Source organism: Lepus europaeus, chromosome 11, assembly GCF_033115175.1.
Source record: "Lepus europaeus isolate LE1 chromosome 11, mLepTim1.pri, whole genome shotgun sequence".
Lineage (NCBI taxonomy): Eukaryota > Metazoa > Chordata > Mammalia > Lagomorpha > Leporidae > Lepus > Lepus europaeus.
The window spans coordinates 72,383,854-72,411,126 of NC_084837.1; the positions used below are offsets into that span (position 1 = coordinate 72,383,854).

General features: G+C 41.8%; 1 protein-coding gene across 2 annotated transcripts in view; it reads right to left on the minus strand.

Annotated features, from left to right (window-relative positions):
• Nucleotides 1-4,226: 4,226 nt before the first annotated feature.
• SPPL2A (signal peptide peptidase like 2A) overlaps nt 4,227-27,273 on the minus strand; it is a 71,512-nt gene continuing 48,465 nt past the window's right edge. For both annotated transcript variants that reach the window (XM_062205909.1, XM_062205910.1), the window contains 3 exons: nt 24,580-24,654; nt 23,153-23,313; nt 4,227-9,176 (listed from right to left, as the gene is read on the minus strand). In XM_062205909.1, the coding sequence (XP_062061893.1) occupies nt 9,102-9,176; nt 23,153-23,313; nt 24,580-24,654 (311 nt within the window). In that variant the 3' untranslated portion in view covers nt 4,227-9,101. The remainder of the gene's footprint in view (nt 9,177-23,152; nt 23,314-24,579; nt 24,655-27,273) is intronic.

Below are 27,273 nucleotides of genomic sequence, written 5' to 3' on the forward strand. Positions count from 1 at the left end.
CAGCCAAACCTGCAGTGCTCCAAGGCTTTCGGTGTGAATTCTTACAGAGCCACAGTGAGAGGTCTTAGACAGCAATTTGAAGGCACTTGTATTTATTGCCCCAGAAAGTATTATCTTAGCTTCTAGATGTCAGCCTTAAAGGGAAAAGTCCTAGTCTCCAACTACCTCATTTAAATGCTGATGCACATTCTCCATACTGCTAGCAGCCAGCAGTGTGAAGTGACGGGCCTCCTTGTTATCGGCCAGTGACTTGGCTCAGTTGCAATCTGTATTACAAGAAAAAGCTCAAGTGGAGTTAGCGTTGCCAAAGTATAGTCATATGAATCATAACCAAAATGTCAGTTTTCTAAGATTCACAAGAATTCTAACTGAGAAAACATCCATCACACCACAAGTGCAAGGAGAAAAAAATGAAGAAAAATGATGGAAGATGAAGTTGGTAATGAAGAGGGGCAGGCCATGTGATCTCATGAAACATGGAACTGGTCTTCACCCTCCCCCTTTCCTGGTCTATAACTCCTAAAATCTTTGCAGTCTGCAATGTGTTAAGTGTTCTTTTGTGTGCTAATACATTGGTGACTCCCCCTGTTGCTTCAGGATGGAAGCTACCCTCTGGAAAGATCAGAGCAGGATTACAGATAGGGACGTTTAGCCCCATTTCCCGGCCTCTAGGGATCAGGGAGAGGTTGAAGTTTGAGCTGATCCTCAATAGGCAATGATTTAATCAACCATGCCTGTGCAGTGAAGCTTCCTAACTCAAAAAGATTGAGTTCAGTGAGCTCGAATGCAGAGATTCCTGGAAGGTGATGCTCCCTGACATGGCATGGAAGCTCTCTCTGTACCCTTTCTTCAACTGTTTGCTTTATAATATCCTTTATGGTAAGCCAGCAAACACGTTTCCTGATTCTGTGAACCACACTAGCAAGTTAATCAAATCCAAAGTTGGGCTCATAGGCACCCTGATTTATACTTAGTTGATTAGAAGCACAGGTCAAACAACCTGGGTCTTTGGATTGGCATCTGAAGTGGGGGACAGGTTCATGGGGTTGACCCTTCGAAAACCTGTGGGATCTAATGCTATCTGCACATAGTTATCAAAATGAAATTGAATCAAGTTGCAGGCGCAGTTGTTGCCTGCTGCTGAAGGAAGACTTGCTTAGAGTATGGGGAAAAGTGCCACACATTTGGCCACAGAAATCTTTTAGGTTGATTGGTGAGTTTGAGTGAGGAAAAGTGGTCCCTACCTCCCACCCCCAATTCATGCCTTAAAAACATGAAGGATTATGGGCTGGGGCCAGTGCTGTGGCGTAGCAGGTAAAGCCGCCTCCTGCAGTGCCGGCACCCCATATGGGCACCGGTTCGAGACTGGCTCCTTCACTTCCAGCTGTCTGCCATGGCCTGGGAAAGCAGTGGAAGATGGCCCACGTCCTCGAGTCCTTGCAACCATATGGGAGACACAAAAGAAGCTCCTGGTTCCTGACTTTGGATCGGCCTAGTTCTGGCTCTTGCAGCCATTTGGGGAGTGAACCAGCAGATGGAAGACCCCTCTCTGCCTCTCTGTAACTCTGCCTTTCAAATGATAAATAAATCTTTTTTAAAAAAAGGATTATGGACAATTCTTAGGTAAATTAAGTGCTGCTAAAGCTTTTTCCAAACTACTACCGTAATCAGATTTCCAACTCAGAAAGATAACTGGCAGTGGTGCGGAAGATCAATTATGAGCCTGTGATAGTACAGATGGACTAAGCAGAGTTAGTAGCAGTGGGGATGGTGAGTCCAGGAACTCTTTTGAGACATGTGGAAGACAGAATGGAGAAGACTTGGCAGTTACTTTTGCAAATTTTATTTTCTCTGCACTGAAAGTAGCAGGATGGATTTTGTAAATAATTGATGAGACTTCAATAGAAAAGTGTTCCACTTACATATAATAAATGTGTAAAGCATTTTCCACACTAAAAATTACTTGGCTTTCTATATTAACAGACAACAGAGCCTATGTATAGGTAATTAATAACTAGAATCCAGTTGATACCCTTTCCCTCTTAACCTAGAGAAGTGACCATTGGATCTAAATTGGAAAGTTGTTTTCAAGAGAATGACTAAGAACTGTTTACCCATGATCTCTCTGTTTTTTTTTTTTTTTGACAGGCAGAGTGGACAGTGAGAGAGACAGAGAGAAAGGTCTTCCTTTGCTGTTGGTTCACCCCCCTAATCAGCACTGCGCTGATCCGAAGCCAGGAGCCAGGTGCTTCTCCTGGCCTCCCATGGGGTGCAGGGCCCAAGCACTTGGGCCATCCTCCACTGCACTCCCGGGGCCACAGCAGAGAGCTGGCCTGGAAGAGGGGCAGCCGGGATAGAATCCGGCGCCCCGACCGGGACTAGAACCCGGTGTGCCGGTGCCACAAGGTGGAGGATTAGCCTGTTGAGCCACGGTGCCAGCCCCCATGATCTCTTAAGAGCTGTGAGAATTAGTGCCTGCTGTGGTTGGAATACCCCCAAAGCTCACGCGCTGGAAAGAACCCCCAGTTCAACAACACTGGGTGGTCAGGACTAATTAAAAGTGGTTAGGTGCTGGCGCCGCAGCTCAATAGGCTAATCCTCAGCCTGCAGCGCCGGCACCCTCGGTTCTAGTCCTGGTCGGGGCAACGGATTCTGGGTCTCCCACGTGGGTGCAGGGTCCCAAAGATGGGCCATCTTCTACTGCTTCCCCAGGCCATAGCAGAGAGCTGGATCGGAAGAGGAGCAGCTGGGACTAGAACCAGCACCCATATGGGATGCTGGTGCTTCAGGCCAGGGCTTTAACCCACTGTGCCACGGCACCAGTCCCTCCTTTATTTTCAATGTAATTTGCTGTGTATTATTTGGCTAACAGTCACAACAAAACAAGTTGAAAACTATAGATCTAGACTCTATACATTGTCTTCGTTAGAAAAATGGAAATGACTCTAAAATTTAGTCTTACTTGCTATTTCAAGAAAATGAATTTCAAGCTAATAAACAATTTTTAGAGAGCATTTTTACCTAAACTACAGCTCGTTAAATATTTTTCTCTTTACTCTCACCACACACATTAGACCTACAACCTAACAAAAATATGGACAATTTACTTTTAACCAGCTGTTCGTATTAAAACATATAAAGAGGAAAATAATTTATTCAATACATTCGAGGATTATTTGTAGACTGAATATTTAATGGAGGCATATGATGGGAACTACAAAAGATTCTTGAGTACAATGGGAAGTCTCCTTTCTCAGCTCAGTGTCCTAGCATCTGATTCCCTGTTTACTTAGGCATCTTTCCAAAGGGCCCACAAGATGCAACAAGGTTCCTCTGTTTTGGCAGAGAGGGGAGTAAAGGTCTCAAGATGTAAAGACAAAGTAGATATATATCTAGGCCAAACCCACTGGAGTTAAGAAGACAGCACAATGGCAGCAAGAATCCTGGTCATTTGTGGGACCACCACCACCAGCAGGGCTGCAAATACCAAGAATGTTCACCATAGGAGGCAATATACTTTAAAAAGTTCATACATACAATAAATCATTTAAATTTTTAAATTATGTTCCATAAAAATATAAAGCTTAGCTGTACAATAAAAGTATTAATTTATATATTATGTTAAATTAATGTAATGGCACTTATATATTAATAAACATCTAATACATACCACTAGGTTTTAAGGATAATCTGTCAGACCTAAATAAGTACATAACTTCCTAAGAGTCATTATCATTTTTTTAAAAAGATTTATTGAAAGGCAGAGTTAGAGAAAGGGGGGGAGAGGGAGGGAGGGGGGGAGGAGGAAGTGGGGGGAGAGAGAGAGAGAGAGAGAGGGAAAGAGAGGGAGAGAGAGGGAGAGAGAGGGAGAGAGAGAGAAAGGTCTTCCATTAGCTGGTTCACTCCCCAAATGGCCACCATGGCCAGGTCTGGGCCAGGCTGAAGCCAGGAGGTTCTTCTGGGTTTCCCACGTGGGTGCAGGGGCCCAGGCACTTGGGTCATCTTCAGCTGTTTCCCACGTGCATAAGCAGGGAGCTGGATCAGAAGTAGAGCAGCTGGGACTTGAACTGGCATCCATATGGATGCCTGCATTGCAGGTGGTGGCTTTACCCACTATTATCATAACACCAGTCACCATCAATATAATTTTTGCATCTTGTGAGCATGATCTGGTTATCTTTCAGTTCATATTCTATCATTTTTTCATCATTGAAAACAAACTCAAATTTTATTTTAAAATAGAATTTATTGAATACCATAGGGAATACAATACATAAAAATTTTTTTCTTGTCAGTACTGGCACACAATAGTTTAAAATATTGCTAAATTAACACTTCAAATATTTAAAAATTTTAAATCATTTTCCATAAAAAAATAAAGCCTAGTAGTGTTACAAAAGTCTTAATTTACACTAAATTATGTATCAAAGTGTAAAAATACAACAGAAGGTATAAAACAGGCAAAAATGATCTAATTCACTTTGACTTAGCCTACTGTAAAATGCTGCAGGCTAACTAGATAACCTCTTCGATATTAAAAATATGTTTTCCAAAGGAATACAAAAGTTGTTTACAGTACTTTTCATGCCTAATCAAAGAGCCACATAGTGACACTAAATATTCTACCTTTGTTCAGTTGACCCTTAATTGTCAAAAATGAAAGACTAGTCTAAAAATTTAGTTTTAAAAATGTCCCCCTCAATGAACCTTTTCATATACAAAGGGTACCCTAAAAATGAAGACACTAAACAAGGAAACTTACATTAATGGATTTCACTACAATATGGTTTATATATTACTCTGTCAATGACTTTTCTTCACTCTGAAAATTCAGTAATGTAGCCTGAGTTCTACAGTAGAGAATAAAATTTAAAAGATTGAGTAATTTGATTCAGATCTTCTGGATTTAGAGTATCTTTCTTCTAGAATGCATACAGTGATCTATAGTCAGTACTTTTATTTGCATTATCCTCACACAGCCCTCTTTGAAACTGTTCTCTGAAGTAAACAGGGTGGTGACATTTTTTAAGCTATAGAATTGGCCAGCTGGCATTATCTTGAATAACTTCAACATTTTTCCTTGTTAATAAAATGAGAAATTTCAAATCAGTAGATTCCACTCATCTGAAATAAATTCCTTTGTTTTTTGAAATTTCACTGGCTGAGACCTGCCTGGAATTTTAGAGACCAAGCTTAAATAAAGTAATTCAAATATCTCTAAGTCAAATGTAAAAGTAACTTCATGCTTGTCCAGAATTTGAAAGAGGAAATAAAACTGGAAAGCTCTTTTGCATTTATTATAAGTGCACTGTTTCACCAAAATCTATGAACAATTAACTAAAATATACTAATGCCAGTGGAAGATAGGTTGAATTTTTCCTCCTTCAAAAGATAAATTGCAGGCCGGCGCCGTGGCTCACTAGGCTAATCCTCCGCCTTGCGGCGCCGGCACACCGGGTTCTAGTCCCGGTCGGGGCACCGATCCTGTCCCGGTTGCCCCTCTTCCAGGCCAGCTCTCTGCTGTGGCCCCGGGAGCGCAGTGGAGGATGGCCCAAGTGCTTGGGCCCTGCACCCCATGGGAGACCAGTAGAAGCGCCTGGCTCCTGCCATCGGATTGGCAGGGTGCGCCGGCCGCAACACGCCGGCCGCGGCGGCCATTGAAGGGTGAACCAATGGCAAAGGAAGACCTTTCTCTCTGTCTCTCTCTCACTGTCCACTCTGCCTGTCAAAAAAATAAAAAATTAAAAAAAAAAAAAGATAAATTGCAGACTTTACTAATAAAGAACCGCTGAACAAAAAACCTTCAATCTAAAAGAAAATATAATATGGAAGTATTAAAATATCAAAGTCTTCACAGCCTCTATATTTGCTGAACAAAATTAGGCAAAAACAATCTGCATAATAATTTGATAGTTATTGTTTGATAAGCCACAAAAATGTTCCTAGGTAATTTTTAAGTAATGGTTTCTTTTCCCAGTAGGTCTCAATACCACATTGTTTCAAAGTCATGTTTAGGAGAAACAGAAACAAAAACAGAAGCAGCTTCTCTTCCCTTTAAAAGTTACTGATGGCAGGGGTAGGCATTTGGCCTTACGTTAAGATGCCTCCAACACGTATCAGAACGCCTCTGTTGGAGTCCTGCCTCTGGCTCCTGATTCCAGCTTCCTGCTAACGTACACTCTGGGAGGCAGTGGTGGTGGCTCAAATAGTGGGGTTCCTGCCACCCCTGTAGGAGACTCGGGTTGAGTTCCCAGCTCCTGGCTTTGGTCTAATACAGCCCTGGCCATTATGGGCATTTAGGGGAGTAAAAGCCAAATTTTCACCTACCCTATCTTTTGTTCATCTTGATTCCCGCAATAAACTATTTTTGTGCTTTCTTTTAATTTCTCTAACTATTTTCAGATAGGATGCTAGAAGGGTTAAGGATAATATAAAGTTGACATTGAGGATGGAAAAACTTAAAAGTTTTCACAGTTCCTTATTTCTATTTGTTTAAAAAGATTTTATTTATTTGAAAGGCAGAGCTACAGAGAGAGAAAGAGGAAGAAACAGAGTGAGATCTCCCATCCGTTGGTTCACTCTCCAGATGGCCAGCCACAACAGCCAGAGCTGGCCCAGGCCAAAGCCAGGAGCTTTTTCCAAGTCTCCCATGTGGGTGGCACAGGCCTAAGAACTTGGGCCATCTTCCACTGCTTTCCCAGGCCATTAGCAGGGAGCTGGATCGGAAGTGGAGCAGTTGAGACTCAAACAGGTGCCCAGATGGGATACTGTTGCTGCAGGTGATGGCTTTACTTGTTATGCCACAATGCTGGCCCCTATTTATATATATATTTTTAAAGATTTTCTATTTACTTAAAAGGCAGTTAGAGAGGGAGAGAAGGGGAGAGAGAGTGAGAGAGGGAGGTAGGGAGAGAGAGAGGGAAGGAGAGGGAGGGAGGAGAGGAAGAGGGAGGTAGGGGGAGGAGGGGGGAGGGGGAGGGAGAGAGAGAGGGGAGGGGGAGGGGGAGAGGGAGGTCTTCCATTCACTTGTTCACTCCCCAAATGGCTGGACCAAGCTGAAGCCAGAAGCCAGGAGCTCCAATTGTGTCTCCCATGTGGGTCCAGGGGCCAAGGACTTGGACCATCTTTCACTGCTTTCCTAGGTGCATTAGCAGGGAGCCTGGATTGGAAGCGCAGCAGCTGGGACTTGGGGGATGCCGCCACTGCACCACAATGCCATCCCCTTCTCATTTCTATTCAATCAATAAAATTTTAACAGCACACAAAAACAAGCTTTTAACTTCCTGATAAATAATGGTTGTATAAAGCAGAGTTTCTATCAAACAACTCAGATTTTAGATTTCTAGATGCATTAGTAAACATGTTATTCTGGAGAAAAACCTATATAAAGAAATTAAAATACTAATTATTTAATGAAACAAAATTATTTTTAGAAAATATCTTATTTCAATGTGGTAAAAAATGGAATTTAGGGGCTGATATTGTGGCATAGCAGGTAAATAAATAATCTTTTTTTAAAAATGAGAAATTTCAATGTTGAGGCTTTTGAATATCATAAAGCTGGGATAACAGTGCAGGTAAATTTACTAAAAAAGCTGTATCTTGGCAGACATTTTATTGATACCATAAATAGAAATAGAGTTGGAGTTTTACAATGGCACTTAACCTGTTCTTTTCTCTATCAGAGTCTGCCAAATAAGTTAGATTACTTGGAAAAAATTCAAGTGATACAGAAGAGGCAGAATTAACTCTTGCTAATCAGGCAGGTCATTTGCTATAAACGAAAGGTACCAAAATCGTATGAAAGAGGGGCAGTGGTCAATGCCACTTAACTGCTTGTAATTTACTCAACAGAAGTTAACAATTAAACAAAAGAACCTAATATTAAATTTAGTTCAAACATCAAAGTCTTACCCATTTTAAGAGGCACTAGTTTTATTTTTAATAAGTTGAATTGGCTTTAGAATCAAAGACTAGGTCTGGTCACCTTGTTTTAGCAAAGAATAAGAAACAATCTTTCCAAGTTGGAAGGTACCAGAGTGACAAATTGGTCTAAATCTATTCCCAGTGTCTTGAGCTGAAATATATTACTCAAACTCTTACTTGTAATTAAAAAGAAATGAACACACAATCTCTTGCCTTTTATCTTCAATTCTTTCCTCCATATTCAACCAAAGTTAACAGTGGTTAGCTATGGAGGAAGGAGCGGAAATCAGGAAACTAAAAAGGGGAGGGGTGGGGGAAGGTCAGGGATGTCACACTCAAACAACAAGCCATATATATTAATCTATAATTTGATAAGAAAAATAATTTTGAAAAACATCAAACCTTAGCATTAATGGAAACACATTTCAAATATCAGCAATTCCAAAGTGAAACTCCATGTTAGTACAGAAATCCAAGCTACATCTTCAAGAAAACAGCAGACCACTAAGAAACCCATTTCCATTTCTGTGTCCTTTTCCTGACTGGTTCTATTTATTATGTTTCTCTACATCCAGAAAGATCCTCAAATATAGTATGTAGGCAGTCTGAAGTAATTTAGGTTCTTAAATTAAAAAAGAGTGGGGGTTTTAAAAAATAATTTATACTACAAAAATATTCACTTATATTTATTTCCAAATTATATATTTCTAACCTTTGTGGAGAAAGCCAAATTTTTACCATTGAACTGCCCTTTTCTATGATATTAACTATTTATTTCTATAAACAGATAAATACGTACAATTCCTTAACAATAAAATCTGTTCAGAAACTCATTCTGACAGAATCTATTATTAAGAGTTGAAAGACACAGATTCCATTAAGAAAAGTATAAGGGTGGGTCAAAGCATGTTTTTAGAAAAATATACTGTATTTAATACATCTTGGAAATGACACAGGCCATATGTTTTTATTTAGTGCAAAGGCACAACTTTAACATAACCAAAGTAATGCATTTTAACTATTTATAATTGTCAGTACCAGCTCATAAAAATATATATATTTGCAAGCATATTACTGAAGATTCTTTCAGAATGTTAATTCAAAAGTCAATCTAAAAAGTCAAACTCTATTTGTAGAAAATCAGTGACACATTATTATTGCAGGTCCACATAATATTATTGAGGGACAATCTGTTCACCAGTAATCACAGGATTTTCTTCATTTGTTGAATAGTCCAGTTGGTTCATCATCTAGGCATAAATAAAAGATGTTACGATATGCAAACTTTCAACTTGCACCCGATATTCATTAATTTAGCAAAAAGACTCCTGGCTTTTAGGAAAGACACAGAATGCACTATAGAACTGAGTATTCCTTTTGGAGCATTGCTCTGCTTCAACATCTGTGCCTATAAGGAGATGGTCAGGGTGACGCTGAACCTTTCAGGAAGTCTAGTCACGTGATTCAGAACTAAGTTGATAGTTGTTTACTCTGGATCTTCCACTGTCTGCATTTTCCAATGTGAATACTGCTTTTCATGGCAGTGGGAATTCCACACAAAGGAGACAGAGTGGACAGTGAGAGAGAGGGACAGAGAGAAAGGTCTTCCTATTTTCCGTTGGTTCACCCCACAATGGCCGCTGCGGCCAGCTTGCCGCACTGATCCGAAGCCAGTAGCCAGGTGCTTCTCCTGGTCTCCCATGCAGGTGCAGGGCCCAAGCACTTGGGCCATCCTCCACTGCCTTCCCGGGCCATAGCAGAGAGCTGGCCTGGAAGAGGGGCAACCAGGACAGAATCCGGCTCCCTGACTGGGACTAGAACCCGGTGTGTCGGCGCCGCCGCAGGCGGAGGATTAGCCTGTTGAACCGCGGTGCCGGCCAGGGGACATTCCTAACATTATTTTCTTTAAAGATTTATTTCTGTTTATTTGAAAGAGTTACAGAGAGGTAGACACACACACACACAAAGGTCTTCCATCCACTGGTTCACTTCCCAAATAGCTGAGCTGGAGCTGAGCCTATCTGAAGCCAGGAGCCAGGAGCTTTTTCTGGATCTCTTACATGGGTGCAGGGGCCCAAGAACTTGGACCATCTTCTACTGCTTTTCCAGGCCATTAGCAGAGATATGGATCGGAAGTGGAGCAGCTGGGATTTGAACCAGTGCCTATATGGGATGCTGGCGCTCCAGGCTGCGGCTTTAACCTGCTGCACCACAGAGCTGCCCCCCCCAAAGACTTATTTCAGGACACTATTCTAGGCAGTGTCCACTCATATTAATAGCAAAAATAAAAATGGGCCCAGGAGTCACTGTAAGAATACCTGCTAGCCCTGGGGCAATGTAACCTTATGGACACCATAACTATCCTTCAGATAATTTAAGGGGCTACTGCTGTGGTTCAGTGGGTTAACTCACCATCTACAATGCCCACATACAAACACTAGTTCAAGTCTTGGCTGCTCTACTTCCAATCCATCCTCCTGTTAATGTACCTGGCAAAGCAGAAGATGGCACAAGTACGTGGACTTCTGCCATCCACATGGGAGACCTGGAAGAAACTCCTGGCTTCAGATCAGTGCAGCACTGGCCATTGAGGCCATTTGGGGATTGAACCAACAGATGGAAGACCTCTCTCTCTCTCTCTCTCTCTGCCTCTGCCTCATTGTAACTCTGCCTTTCAAGTAAATAAATAAATAAATCTTTAAAAAAAAGTTCTAGACAGAAGAGACAGAAAAAAGGAATGATATATGAAATCAGATAAAGCATACAAAAATTTCTATTAAAAAACTCGAAGGCACTTACTTAAAGGTCAAATGATAACCAACAAAATCAAAATAATAATTTTTTTATTTGAAAGGCAAAAACAACAGAGAGGGAGGAGAAAGAGAGAAGGGAGAGGGTGGGAGAGAGGAAGAGAGAGGAAGAAGAGAGAGAGGAGAGGGGGAAGGGAGGAGAGAGAGAGAGGGAGGGAGGGAGGGAGGGAGGGAGGGAGGGAGGGAGAGAGGGAGGGAGGAGGAAAAAAGGGGAGAGAGAGAGAAAAATATTTTTCATCTGTTAATTCACTCCCCAAATACCCACAACAGCTGGTCTGGGCCGGGCCTGGCCTGGCCAAGCCAATGCCAGGAGCTAGGAGCCAAGAACTCCAGCCTGATCTTTTATGTGGGTAGGAGGGACCCAGATATTTGAGCCATTATCTGCTGCCTTCCAGGGTGTACATTAGCAGGAAGCTGGATGGGAAGCAGAAAGGGTGCTCAATCCCAGCAACTCAGATATGGGATACAGGCATCTCAAGCAATGGCTTAACCTGCTATACCATAATACTCACCCGTAGACTATTTTAGAGGAATCACCATTTAAACTTTTCTCAAATAGTTACTTCAGACCTGCCTTTATATTACCATAATGATCTTTTTTACATTTAGGAATGAAGAAAAAAACAAAACTGCTTAAATGCTTTCAATGTTTTTACCTTGGTTTTTTTTTTTTTTTTTTTTGATAGGCAGAGTAGATAGTGAGAGAGAGAGAGAGAAAGGTCTTCCTTTTGGCCGTTGGTTCACCCTCCAATGGCCACTGCGGCCGGCGCATTGCGCTGATCTGAAGCCAGGAGCCAGGTGCTTCTCCTGGTCTCCCATGCGGGTGCAGGGCCCAAGCCCTTGGGCCATCCTCCACTGCCTTCCCGGGCCATAGCAGAGAGCTGGCCTGGAAGAGGGGCAACCGGGATAGAATCTGGCGCCCCAACTGGGACTAGAACCCGGTGTGCCGGCGCTGCAAGGTGGAGGATTAGCCTGTTTAGCCACGGCGCCGGCCTTTACCTTGTTCTTTAAATAATATTACTTAAACATGGAAAAAGCACTTAATGCCCTTGTGAATACTGTCAAAAAATTTTAGACTAGTGATTAATTTCGGTATTGTGGTACACCCTTCTCCCCTCCTTTATCAAGAGTAAGAAAGACCAGCAAGATAAACATTCCTTAAAGCTTTAGTGTTCACTGGAAGAGAGAAGAATCACTTCGAAGTGAGATGTTGCACTTGCCAGTAAAGAATGCCTGAGCATTCTCCTGGAAATTCTACTCTGCAAGTTAGTATACTTGATGGTATCCCATAGGTCTTGAGGCTCTGCTCATTTCTGTCTGTGTGGAGGATCTCACTCTGTCTCTCTTTCTCTCTCTCTGTAACTCTGCCTTTCAAACAGATAAATCTTTAAAAAAAGGTAATATTTATTAATAATTTTTCTACATGAAACAGAAGATGAAGCCGTTGGACAGTTACTTCTGAAAAATTCTTATAATTTTTTTTAATTAATTTATTTATTTTAATTTGAAAGGTGCAGAGAAGAGAAGGCAGAGTTCTACCTGTTGCTTCTCTCCCAAAACACCCAGCTGAAGCTGGGCCAGGTCAAAGGTAGGAACCTGGAACTTAACCCATGTTTCTGACATGGGTGGTAGGGACTCAAGTACTTAAGCAATCAGCTGCTATGCTCAGGGTGCACATTGGCAGGAGAAAGCTGGAACAGGAAGTCGAGCCAAGATTTGAACCCAAGCACATGGGATACGGGTGTTCCAAGTGGAGTCCTAACCTTTCTGCACCAAATGCTCGCCCCTAGACATGTGACTCCCAATTTAAATGAGGGGAAAGGGAAGCATGTAAGATACACTTAGGCGCTTTTCCTTCCAGCTATTTAAAAGGTCTGGGTGTGAGTAGCCAGAGCTGTGGGGAGAGAGACCCGAAGCAGCCTCAGCAGAGTGTGTGCCGAGAAAGTTGCTTTCTTCAAACCAAACCAGCAACTAGAAGCCAAAGAAGTAGGAACCTACATACCCTAAATTACAATGTGCCTCTTCTTTCCCAACCCCACGTACCTCACTGGCACCATAATCTAATCCCTTGATATAGAAATATATCAATTTCTAAAACACACGTTCAAGGTCAATTTAGTGAGAAGCATTACTACTCCCTATTTTTCTTTACTGAGTTTTCAATAAAAACAATACTGAAACATAAAGAGCAAATTTGAAGTAAGTTTTTAAAAGCATAAGTTAATATAAAGTTAGTTGGTTAAACTCATACAATTTTCCTTAATATTTCTAGATAGGCATGCTCAGTTTGAAAAGATATCTTCTGAAATTGGGTCAGCTACACCGGCATTTTCTGAAAGCTGTTTTATAAATGAACCAATCTGCAGAAGCAGTCTAATGAAACACTCATTAAAGAGGCTGGGGAGCTGCTGATAGGCAAGCAGAGCCATTCCAAGTGTCTTCTATCCTGACTGGTAAGTTACACCCTGTGCTTTCTAAAAATAACTAGAAGCACTGGTGACATTTAACAGAGACAAACTCACTGTTTACTGGGCATCAATGGACTGAAAACTCACTACCCACCCACAGTTAAAGCAGTCCACTGGAGGTTGCTGGATAAACCTAACTCCACTGATTTAAAATCAGAAACAAAAAAACCCCTTTAAACAATGATTTTTCTTATTGTTCTGTATGTCAAATTAATTATGGATCTGCTTGATTTTCCTCTCTAGAGAAAAAAAAAAAAGCCCCCAAAACCATTATTTGCTAAACATCCATCAGAATTAAGACTTCAAGAAAAAACAAACAAATTGGACTGAATAAAGCTCTTGAAACAGAACAGAAAAAAAAAGTAAAAAAAGAAAATACAGCAGGACCAGTGCTGTTGTGTAGCAGGTTAAGCCACTGTGACACTGGCATCCAATATGGGCTCCAGTTCAAGACCAGGCTGCTCCTCTTCTGATCTGGCTTCATGCTAATGTACCTGGGAAAGCATCAAAGATGGCCCAAGTGCTTGGGCTCCTGCCATCCACGTGGGAGATCTAGATAGAGTTCCAGGCTCCTGGCATCAGCCTGGCCAGTCTCAGATGTTATGGCCATTTGGGGAGTAAACCAGGGGATGCAAGATATCTCTGTAACTTTGCCTTTCAAATAAATAAACAAACAAATCCTAAAAAAGTAATACAGTATAACTAATTTTGGAGTTATAGAATTTACAATTAAGATTCCCAGAATGGGGCCAGCACTGTGGCGCAGTAACTTAAAGCCCCAGCCTGCGGCGCCAGCATCCCATATGGCACCAGTTCGAGTCCCGGCTGCTCCACTTCAGATCCAGCTCTCTGCTATGACCTGAGAAAGCAGTGGAAGATGGCCCAACTCCTTGGGCCCCCGCACCCATGTAGGAGACCTGGAGGAAGCTCCTGGCTTCAGATCAGCTCAGCTCTGGCCGTTGCAGTCATCTGGGGTGCAAACTAGTGGAATGGAAGGCCTCTCTCTCTCTTTGGCTCTACTTCTCTCTGTAACTCTATCTTTCAAATAAATAAAATAAATCTTAAAAAAAAAAAAGATTCCTTGGCCGGCACCGCGGCTCAATAGGCTAATCCTCCGCCTTGCGGCGCCGGCACACCGGGTTCTAGTCCCGGTCGGGGCACCGATTCTGTCTCGATTGCCCCTCTTCCAGGCCAGCTCTCTGCTGTGGCCCGGGAGTGCAGTGGAGGATGGCCCAAGTGCTTGGGCCCTGCACCCCATGGGAGACCAGGAGAAGCACCTGGCTCCTGCCATCGGATCAGCACGGTGCGCCGGCTGCAGCACGCCAGCTGCGGCAGCCATTGGAGGGTGAACCAACGGCAAAAAGGAAGACCTTTCTCTCTGTCCACTTTGCCTGTCAAAAAAAAAAAAAAAAAAAAAAGATTCCCAAGGTCAGGTGTTTGGCACAGTGGTGAAGATACTGCTCTTGTCGCCCACATCCTGTACTGGACTGCCTGGGTTTGAGTCTTGGCTGTGCTTCCACTCCAACTTCCTGTTAGTGCATACCCTGGGAGGCAGCAGCTCAAGTACTTGGGTTCCTGCCACCCACATGCGAGAGCTGGACTGAGCTCCTGGCTCCTGGTTTCAGCCTGGCCCAGTCCCAACTGTGGAGAGGTGTTTGCAGAGTTACCTGGTGGATGGAAGATCTCCACTTTTGTCTCAGTCTCTTTCAAATAAAAATTAAAAACAGATGAAGATATCTGAAAAGATTTCCAAATTGATATATTTTCACGAAATCCTATAGAAACATTACTTCTTTTGATCAGAGAAATTCACAGCGAGAACTGGGAAACTCCAAGTAAAATACTAAAGTATTTCTATGAAGTCTTCAAGTTACAGTAACAATGAGGTAGAATTTCCCCATTGAAATCAGCACAGAAAGACTGTCAGGGCTACCCAGGACATTAAAACACTTTCCAGTAGAGGGGCCAGTGTTGTGGGGAAATGGGTAAAGCCATTGCTTGTGATGTTGGCATCCCATATCAGAGTGCTGGTTTGAGTCCTAGCTGCTGGGTTTCTGATCCAGCTTCCAGCTAATGTTCCTGGGAAAGCAGCAGAAGATGGCCTAAGTTTTTGGGCTCCTGGCACCCACATGGAAGACTAGGATGTTATAAGCACTGAGTTCTTCACATCTAGGAGCTAAAACTTTAGTGAGGGAGGCATACATAAAAACCTATACTGCAGGAAAGCATTTAAGCATTTAAAAAGGTCAAAGTCTAAAAAAATACAGAGCAGGGGGGTTAGGGTGAGGGTGAGGAAGGAGAGGTGAACCAGATTTCAAGTGGAGGACCTAATTTCTTGGAGGTCTGTTTGGTGATGGTAAATTTGGGGTTGGGAGTTAAACAAGGGTATTCCGGAAATGAAGAGTAACCAAGAAGCCAGCACTGTGGCTTTGGCCTGGCCCAGCCCTGGTCTTTGCAGCCATTTGGGGAGTGAGCCAGCAGGCGGAAGATCTCTCCCTCTCTCATTCTCTCTGTGCACCTCTGCCTTTCAAATAAATAAACAAAATTAAAAACAAAAAATGACTGAAGTTGTTCTGGAAATGACAGAGGTTAGGTAATATAAGGAAAAGGATTATTACACACTGTTAGCCTAAGAATCAGGATTGATCCCTAGGCCTATTCTATACTGGGTCACCAAGTTTCCTTCTGATTTACTAGGTTTGTTGAGGTTCCCTATTTTTTCTCCTTCTCCTTCTTCTTCTTCTTTTTTAAAGCTTTACTTATTTTACTTGAAAGGCAGAGTTAGAGAGAGCGAGAGGTAGGCAGAGATAGAGAGATAGTAAACCATCCACTAGTTCACTTTCCAAATGGCAGCAACAGTCAGGGCCGGATCAGGCCAAAGCCAGGAGCCTGGAACTTTGTCCTGGTCTCCCAAATGGGTTATAGAGGCCCTTGCAGTTGGCCCATCTTCCATTGCTTTCCTAGGCACATTAGTAGATAGCTGGTTCAGAAGTAGAGCAGCTAGGACTCAAATTGGCACCCATATGGGATGCTGGTATTGCAGGTGGCAGCGTAATCCACTGCACCATAGCATTGGCCCCTCTCCCCACTCTATTTTTAAGGTCTCTGTCTAGTAGTATCTGATTTCAGAATCTAATGGCCTCACCAAGCTCTAGAATAACCCACTACTATGTGTTACTTATTCTGTTTTTTTTTTTTAAAGATTTATTCATTTATTTGAAAGACAGAGTTACAGAGGGGCAGAGGCAGAGAGAGATAGAGGTCTTCCATCTGCTGGTTCACTGCCCAAATGGTCACAATGGCTGGAGCTGGGCTGATCTGAAGCCAGGAGCCAGGAGCCAGGAGCCAGGAGCTTCTTCTAGGTCTCCTACACGGGTGCAGGGGCCCAAGGACTTGGGCCATCTTCCACTGCTTTCCCAGGTGCATTAACAGAGAGCTGGATCGGAAGTGGAGCAGCCAGGACTCAAATCAGCACCCATATGGGATGTTGGCACTGTAGGTAGTAGCTTTACCTGCTATGCCACAGTATCAACCTAGGTCACCATTCTTAATTTTCATTTATTTCCATTTCATTTGAATGGCAGAGAATGAGACACACACACCGATGGAAAGAGATCTTCCATCATCATTTGGCTGCAAAGTCCAGAGCCAGGAGCTAGAAGCTTTTTCCAGGTCTCCTATGTGGGTGCAAGGGCCCAAGCACTTGGGCCATCGTCTGCTGTTCTCCCAGGTACACCAGCTGGATCAGAAATGGAGCAGCCAAGATGTGAACTGTCACCCATATGGGATACCAGCACTGCAGATGGCAGCTTTAAGCATACACCACAGCGCTACCCCTTCATCCCCCATTTATTCTTTTACGTTTTTGAAGATCCAACCTTATAATACGAAGAGACAGAGCTTTCAGAAGTTGAGTCATTTGCCAGAACTAGGTCAAAGACTGTACACTATACCATCTCCCACAAGTGACTTACAGGTTAATATTTCTTTTTTTTTCTTTTAGAGAAATACTGATTTTAATTAAACATAATAAGGTAAACTCTAGACATCATCATCTTCCAGCCTAAAAATTAGCAAAAACTGTTGAAACAAGGCACGGTTTTTTCGCCATACTTGTTCCGTGGCTCCAGTTACAAAAAAAATTAAACTTTTAATGAAAATGTTGAATGTAAAAATAGAAGTCTGAGGTTTTAAAAAAAGATGTATAAAAGCCCCACAAAACTTGTCAATGTTGTCTCTTACCCTACAAAATAGCACCAGTAAGAAGAGTAAAAGGTGTTAAAAACCGTCACAGACAGCATTTCTGAAATGCAGCATGCTTGGCCTGGGCCCCTCTTCCCCTAAAAACATGGGAGCAAAAAGGATTCTAAAATCTGCAGGGGGAGGAGCGAGCTCCTGTTGCAATTCCCCTGGCCATCTCTTGGATGAGGGGAAAGTGAGAAAATGTGCTTTTGCCCCTGGCTGTAGAGCAAGGATGAAGCATGAGAGCAGACGCCTCACAAGGTTGGGGTGGGTGCTGTGCCTGTACGGCGGGCATCTTTGGAGGGGAGTCCCTCCTTCAAGCACAGGTTAATATTTCTTAAGTTAATATACAAAAATCTTCACAGAGACCTTATCCCTGTAGTTACTTTAAATATATTTCTTACTATGTGTTTTAGCTACAAAGTAATACATATTTGCATATTTTAAACAAGCAACACAAAACTGTCCAACCTAAAACTGGAAGGTCTTTTTTTTTTTTTTTTTTTTTTGACAGGCAGAGTGGACAGTGAGAGAGAGAGAGACAGAGAGAAAGATCTTCCTTTTGCTGTTGGTTCACCCTTCAATGGCCACCGCGCTGCGGCCGGCGCACCGCGCTGTTCCGATGACAGGAGCCAGGTGCTTCTCCTGGTCTCCCAGGCGGGTGCAGGGCCCAAGCACTTGGGCCATCCTCCACTGCACTCCCGGGCCACAGCAGAGAGCTGGCCTGGAAGAGGGGCAATCGGGACAGAATCCAGCGCCCCAACTGGGACTACAACCCGGTGTGCCGGCGCCGCAAGGCGGAGGATTAGCCTATTGAGTCACGACGCCGGCTGGAAGGTCTTTTCTAACCACTTCACCCATACCATACCCCTAAGAGGTAGCTCCTTTGAGCAGTTTGTGTGATGCTCCCAAATCTTTTTATGCTGATGCTGAAAATTGTTGAATATTTACAGTTGTTATATACATAAATGTATTAACCTTACTTTTGGGCCAAACTTTAAATCAGTTTCTGGATAATTATTTAAAGAGATGAAAAATAAGTCCAAGTAAGTGATAAAGAATGGTGCTTACATATGAGAGAATATTTACAGGCCTCAAACAATTTTTAGAAGGAATATGAAATAATGGGGTGACCAATACGGTGCAATGGGTTAAGCTGCTGCTCGTGATGTTCAGATCTCATATCAAAGTGGAGGTTCGAGGCCTGGCTATTCCACTTCCAACTCAGCTCCCTGCTAATGCTTCTGGGAAGGCAGCACTTGCCACTCCCATGGGGAAACCCAGATGGAGTTCCTGGCTCCTGGCTTTGGTGTGGCCTAGCCCAATTGTGGCAGGCATTTGGGGAGTGAATCAATGTATGGAAGATCTGTTACTCTGCTTTTCAGATAAATAAGTATATAAATCTTAAAAACGGTGAAATAAAACAAAAGTGCAGTGAAAAAGCAAGGTAGAGAACTACAGTATCACTTACCTACCTATCCATTTGTCTAGAAGGCACAGAAGGAAATTTATTTGAACCTTAACTATCCCTAGGTGCTGGGACTTAATTTTCTTCTTTCTTTCTTTTTGAAAATTTATTTGAAAGGCAGAGAGAGGGGGACTCAGAGAGATCTCCCAGCCTCTGGTTCACTCCCCAAATGGCCACAACATGTGGTGCTGGGCCAGGCTGAAGCCATGAGTCAGGAGCTTCTTCCAGGTCCCCCATGTGGGTGCAGGGGTCCAAGTACTTGGTCCATCATCTACTGCCTTCCCAGGCACATTAGCAGGGAGCTGGAATCGAAGTGGAGCAGTTGGGACCGGAACTGGCACCCATATGGGATGCCAGCATTGCAGGTGGCAGTTTAACCTGTTATACCACAACACTGGCCCCCTTGTATTTATTTTTAATTTGTATTTATTTAATTAAGAGGTAGGAAGAGAGGGAGAGAGTAGGGAAGAGGGAGAGGGAGTGTGCTCTCCCATCCACTGGTTCCTGACTAGGAGCCTGAAGCCTGGAGCTGGGAACTCAATGCAGGTCTCCCATGTGGATGGTAGGAACCCAAATTCTTGAGTCATTACTGTTGCCTCCAGGGTCTGCATTAGCAGGAAGCTAGAATTAGCAGTCAGAACCAGGAGTGAACCCAGGTACCACAATGTATGATGCAGGCATCCTAATCAGTATCTCAATAGCTAGGCCAAAAGCCTGCCCATTCCTGTATTTCCTTACATTTTCCAAATTTTCTACAATAGGAAGCCATTTTTATAATAAAATACTTTAAACTGCATCGAAGGGGAAGGGATTTTTTTTTTTTTAAGGAAAATGCAGTGTAGGGGCAGGTGCTGTGGTGAAATGGGTCAAAGCCACGGCCCACAGTGCTGGCATCCTATATGGGCACCGGTTTGAGTACCAGCTACTCTACTTCTGATCCAGTTTCCTGTTCATGTGCCTGGGAAAGCAGCAGGAAGATGGTTTAAGTACTTTGGCCCCCTGCACCAGGTGAAAGACCCAGAAGATGCTCCTGGCTTTGGCCTGGCCCAGCCCTGGCCATTGTGGCCATTTAGAGAGTGAACCAGCAGATGAATCTTTCTCTCTCCTTCTCTAATTCTGCCTTTCAAATAAATAAATAAATCTTTAAAACAAATTGGTGTAGTAACAAATACTTTTGTAAGATAGCACATGCACTCTCAGTAACAGTCCGAAATTTAAATTCTAACCTAAACACAAGATCTAATGTCACTCCTAAACAAATTTTCTCCATTTTGTTTCTTTTCCTTGCCCTGGTTTCAGTCACAGTGAATCAGCTAATACCCCTCCAGTGTTTACAGTTCAGTCTTAGGGATTTCCTTCTCCCTCTACATTCTCTCTCACTTACTTTGTATGCTACTCAAAATACAAAATTTTGTTTCTAGCCAGGTCTATCACCTGCAGGTAAAACTCATTTATTCAACTGTCTATTATCTGTCTCTTTCTGGTGGCCCTATAGGTATTTTGAAATGTCTAACATTTAACAGGTCCAATGCTTAATTTATCCTCTTCCTCCCAAAGCGTTGCCCTTCCTTTATCTCGGTGATAAATATCATCACTCACCCACCCAAGCCAGAAGCCTTGCATTCCACTCCCTTTTCCTCCCTCCGCACTCAATCTTCCAGCAGACCCCATTCATTTGCCTTTAAATTTCTCTTAACATTGTCCATGTCTCTCCATTTTATTACTTCACCAATTTAGGCCACTACTGCCTCCCATTACAACAGTTGTCCCCAGTTTTGGTCCCTTCTTCAATCCATTTTCCAGATTTCTTAAAATCCTTTAGTGGTCTCCAATGCTCAGAATAGAGTCCAAATGCTTTAAGGCAGCTTACAAGATCCTATAGGCTTTGATCCTTGTTTCTCTGGTGTTCATTTCCTGCAGCTCCTCCACCCTTATTCAACATTATAGCCATTCTAAACTTCATTTAGTTCTAGAATGTGCCCTGTGCCTTTGAAGACAGGTTCCTTCAATATGGAATATATGGCTAAGTATTATAAATTCAATACAAATTTACCAGTCCTTAGGAAGCCTCCCTCAATCACCTACGACCCAGTGCTAAAAACTACAAGCAATGGATGTCCTATCTCCAGCTTTCATGGCACCTACCATGACCTTAATCAGCACCCCACTAGTTTGTGATTTTCAAGAGGCCATGAAAATAGGCCTGTTTGTAACTTGTTCATCTTCTATCCCTAGTACCTAAAATAGTATCTAACTTATGGGACTGCTTGATAAACACTGGCTAAATGAAGAAATAAAAAAACTATATTTACAATGTTGAAGAGCACTTTTTGGGATATGACTTTCAAAGGTTAGTACTTGGGCCATCATCCACTGCTTTCCTTGGCATAAGCCAGGACTTTAATTGACACTGTGATAAGTGGTTCCAGAATCACAAGTGATGGCTTATCCAGCTGTGCCACAGTGCTGGCCCCTACTTATATTTAAAAAATAAAATAAAATGAAAATCTATCAGCATGTCATCTTCATGGAAAAGTTAAAAGCTACTTTACTAATTTAGACTAGGACTTTGTGGCCATGAACTAATCCTGCATATATTAATGTAAGCTAAGACAACCACAATGTGAAGTAGGAAAGGCAGGTGTGATTATTTTATCCAAATCTGAAATAAATTACAAGAATTACCCAAAAGAATGCTTTTTTTCTTACAGTAGCCTGTAACTTAATGTGTTAATCACCTCTTGTTAGCACTACAAACGATACTTCAGACAAACCACATGAACTTTGAACTAAACTGTTTATCTACTAACAGAGTTGCAAGCCACCCACCCAAAGTGTCTCTTTTCGTGCATGTGATCACTGACACACATCATAAAGGGGGATGGAGGAGGGTAGTTTGTTGTAATAGAACAGAACCAACTGCCTTACAAAATGCCTTCATGAAGGGATCAATGCCATGGCCCTGACCTTAACAGGCTAGGGTTTCCCAACTCTCTTTAATTTCAATGCAGACACTTTACTGGAATACTGAGAACATTTAGTAAAAGAGGAAAGGGGTTTAATGTCAATGAAGAAACAACTCAAACATAAGATTCTGGTATCAAGATTTTCTTTGTTCTAGAAAATTTAAAGAAAAATCAATTGATGCATTCAAATCTGAAACGAATGCCCTAACTATTTTAGTTAGTCCCACTTAGATCCTGGAGAAAGTAACCTTTTATCTGTAAGACCTCCAGATTTTTACTATAGCTAATGTCAGCTTCAAAATTCAATACTTATTTTAAACATTGAGGCTTATTTTCATGGAGTTTACTTTTGTATGGATTTTGAAAATGCATACTGAATTGCTGTTTTGTATTTCCCCAATTTTTTTTTTTTTTTTTTATTTGACAGGTAGAGTTATAGACAGTAAGAGAGAAAGGTCTTCCTTCCGTTGGTTCATTCCTCAAATGGCTGCTATGGCTGGAGCTATGCTGATCCAAAGCCAGGAGCCAGGTAATTCTTCCTGGTCTCCCATGCGGGTGCAGGGGTCCAAGCACATGGGCCATCCTTCACTGCCTTCCCGGGCCATAGCAGAGAACTGGTCTGGAAGAGGAGCAACCAGGACTAGAACCCGGAGCCCATATGGCATGATGGCGCCGCAGGAAGAGAATTAACCAAGTGAGCCATGGTGCCAACCCCTGTATTCCCCAATTTGTCATTTCCTCACCTTCTGCTGCTTCTAGATAGTAAGAGTAATCAATTTCAGAGGGTAAAGAACTGAGGACATAATGGGTGGACATTGAGCAGGGGGTTAGTGGAAGAAAAATCTATGACATTCAGATAGATCTAGGGTAACTTTTTGATACACAAAAGCGTTGTGGCATAGCAGGTAAAGCTGTCGCCTACAGTGCCGGCACCCGATATAGGTGCCAGTTTGTGCCCTGGCTGCTCCACTTCCAATCCAACTCCCTGCTAATGCACCTGAGAAAGCAGTAGAAAATGGCTCAAGTCCTTGGGCCCCTGCATCCACATGGGACACCTGGAAGAAACTCCTGGTTCCTGGCTTCGGATCGGCCCAGCTCCAGCTGTTACAGCCATTTGGGGAGGGAACCAGTGGATGAAAGACTTCTCTCTCTGCCTTTCAAATAAATAAATATTAAAAAAAAAAAAAAAAAAAAGCTGTGATACAAGCTGTTTCTTGCCAAACTCAGTAAATTGTGTCAGGATAATTTGGTAATCAGAATATAAGTACATACCTGATAGTTGCTACCTTTCCAGAACTTTTTCATTTCCTTACGTCTCCAAGCAACGATGGAGGCAGTAATAAGTGTGCAAGGTACTAAATAGAGGAGGGCAGGTTGTCCCTTCTTCATCAGCACCAGAACAACAAATGTAAGTATCATGCCAACAGCATAGGCTGCAAGAAGAACACAAGTGTATCAGTCATTTCTACATGCAACCTACCTCTCTCTATGACTTAGCATATTTTCATTATTTTCTTAGACAATAATTAGGAGGTATTCTATAGAGCTTCTGAAATATGTGGCTAGTATTTCTATTATTACTAGCCTATTAATAATTGATAATCATTTTAAAAGTCTCAGTTACCTGTTGTTATTAAGGATGTTAAGTTGTTCTACATTTTAGATAACCAAATTGTCTCTGAAAAGATACTAGCGGTTATTTTGAAAAAAAAAAAAAAAAAAAATTTTTTTTTTCCTAAAATTGATTATATACTTCCTAGGTTTCTTTAATAAGCACATTCCAAACAACATTTGAACTTTTCTTAATGACTCAAGGCTTCATTACAAACAGAGTCTCAGAATACTGGAGCACAAAGGGTCTTCCAATCTAGTCTAATTACCCATTTTAAAGATGAGGCAATGGAGGCTAAGTGAGTTGCCAAAGTTACACAGTAGAATGGACAAAGTTCCTATAATTTGCTTTTACACTGATCATTGTTTTATTTTGCCATATGGACTTGCACTGGACTCCAATATGTGAATGACCTCAAAGAGAAATCATACTTAATGGCCTCAGACTGCTTTTCTTATTTTTGTATAGGTTCCTCCCCCCCCCCCCCATCTTCTTCACATAGCTGTTCATTCTTCCTACCAGGGTATCTATTTCTAGTAACATCCCTCTCTACTGCTAATATACATTTTTAATTTATTGGATTTAGTTCCACTGTAAACTTTAAAACCTCGCCAGAAAAGCATCTAAATAGCTCTGGTGTAGGCCATTTACCCAAGTGTAAAGAGCTCTGTTGTATGGGGCTGTGAGAGATCTATTTGGTATGTTCAATAGTAGTGAGAGACTTTTGGATTTACTTCTTGTTCTTAACTCTGTTCTCAATAGAAATAAAGGAGAAAGTGACAACTACCTCTGCTGTCCCAGATGAGAGGTTATTGTACCATATATCATACAAATACACAGTTTTCCATAAACTATTATTTAAAAATGTAGTAATATACATTTTCATTACTTGTGTGCCAAGTATTCTAGTACACATTTTACAGAGAATCTCATTTTTCATTTCACATAAATATAAACTGCAAAGCATAATTATCCCCTATTGATGGAAAAACTAAATTAACTATAGTAAAGAATTAAAATCCTGGACTCCTTATTTTTAGACTCTTTTCCTCTAAATAACACAATTCAGCAAAATAAAAAAAATTACCAATTGTGGAAGAAATATAGTATATAGAAGAACCCATCTGAACATCAAATCTTCTACAGTATGCAATCAACAGGCCTAAAAAAAAAAATCCTACATATTATTTTCTTAAAAAAACAGCAACAAAAATTGAACTGTTAAAACTGTGGTAACAGTACATACTGAACTGTATTTAACTTTTATTTTTGCATTATGAGTACATTAAAGTATCTTGAATTTTTTTAAATTCATGCCTTATTTAAAACATTTCCCAGCTGGCACCGTGGATCACTTGGCTAATCCTCCACCTGCGGCGCCGGCACACCGGGTTTTAGTCCCGGTTGGGGTGCTGGATTCTGTCCCGGTTGCTCCTCTTCCAGGCCAGCTCTCTGCTGTGGCCCGGGAAGGCAGTGCAGGATGGCCCAAGTCCTTGGGCCCTGCACCCACATGGGAGACCAGGAGGGAAGTACCTGGCTCCTGGCTTCCGATCAGCGCAGCGCACGAGCCGTAGCGGCCATTTGGGGGGTGAGCCAACAGAAAGGAAGACCTTTCTCTCTGTCTCTCTCTCACTGTCTAACTCTGCCTGTCAAAAAATAAAAATTAAAAAAAAACATTTCCCCCATGTTTCATTTAAAAATATGTACTGAATAAGCAAATTGGATTGCATGAAATTAAAAAGCATCTGCATAGCCAAGGGAACAATCAATAGGGTGAAGAGACAATTTACAGAATGGGAGAAAATATTTGCAAAACATGCATCTAATAAGAAGGTAATATAAAAATATATAAGGAATTCAAACAATTCAATGGTAAAAAAATCAATAACCTAGGCTGGCGCCATAGCTCAATAGGCTAATCCTCCACCTGCAGTGCCAGCACACCAGGTTCTAGTCCCGGTCAGGGCGCTGGATTCTGTCCCGGTTGCTCCTCTTCCAGTCCAGCTCTCTGCTGTGGCCTAGGAAGGCAGTGGAGGGTGGCCCAAGTTCTTGGGCCCTGCACCCGCATGGGAGACCAGGAAAAAGCACCTGGCTCCTGGCTTCGGATCAGCGAGATGCGCCAGCCGCAGCGGCCATTGGGGGGTGAACCAACAGCAAAAAGGAAGACTTTTCTCTCTGTCTCTCTCTCTCTCACTGTCCACTCTGCCTGTCAAAAAACCAAACAAACAAAAAACCAAAAAACCAAAAACCAATAACTTGATTAAAAAATGAAAAAGGAGTCTGAGTAATCATTCATTAAAAGAAGACATACAAATGGTCAACAGGTATAAGAAAAACTGTTTAAACATACTAATCATCAGAGAAATGCAAATAAAAACTAAAATTACATATCACTTCATGTCTGTTAACATGCCTATTATAAATAAGACAACAGATAACAAGTGTTGGCTGGGAAGTGGAGAAAAGGGCAACTCTTGCACACTGTTGACAGGAATGTAAATTATAGTACAGTCATGCAAAACAGTTTGTGGTTCCTCAAAATATTAAAAATAATGCTGCTATATTATGACCCAGCAATTCCACTACTATGTATATACACAAAGGAAATAAAATAAATATGTTCAGGAAGTATCTGCATTCCCATATTCATTGCAGAATCATTCACAACAGTTAGGATATAAAATAATTGAAATGTTCAGCAACAAATGAATGGACAAAGAAAATGTTGCATGTATACAAAATGGAATATCATTCAACCTTTAAAAACAGGGAAATCTTGGGGCTGGCACTGTGGCGCAGTGGGTTAATGCCCTGGCCTGAAGCACCAGCATCCCACATGGGCGCCGGTTCGAGACTTGGCTGCTCCACTTTTGATCCAGCTCTCTGGTGTTGTCTGGGAAAGCAGTAGAAGATGGCCCAACTCCTTGGGCCCCTGCACCCGCATGGGAGACCTGGAAGAAGCTCCTGGCTTTGGATTAGCGCAGCTCCAGCTGTTGTGGTCAATTGGAGAGTGAACCATCGGATGGAAGACCTCTCTCTCTCTCTCTCTCTGCCTCTCCTCGCTCTCTTACTTTCAAATAAATAAATAAAATTTTTTTTAAAAAAGAAGGGAATCTTGTCATTCACAACATTGTTAAATCTGGAGGAAATAAGTGAAATAAACTGAGCACAGAGAGATGAATACCACAAGATGTTAGTTATGCACAGAATCTAAAATAGTTGAACTCATAAAAGTAGAATATAATGTTGGTTATAAAGGGTTGGACTAGGGGTGGAGGGTTGAGATGTTGGTCAAAGAATACAAAATTTCATTTCAATAAGAATAAGTTCCAGAGATCTGTTGTACAACACGGTAACTAAATATGCTATATTCCTGAAAATTGCTGAGAGCAGATTTTAAGTGTTCTCACCAAAAAAAAGGTCAGGTAAAGCAGATACTGATTAGCTTGAATAGCCATTCCACAACAAGTACATATTTGAAAACAACATGTTATATACAATAAACATATATAATTTTTTCCAATTTAAGTAATTAAATGAAAAACATTAAATGTACTAAAAGGGCTTTTAGGAATGCAATTTCAAATCATGATCAAAAAAGTCTCTTTTCTGAAACTGTTGCTATGAAACATAACACTATAATGATGACATTTGAGAGGTTTGTGTGTTTAACTTAACGTTCTGGAATAACAGATTTAAACCTAAAAAAGGTTCCTTTCTTAGTATAATAATTTGCAATTTTTATAAAGAGTTCAAGTAGCAATATAGGCTCTCATTTGTA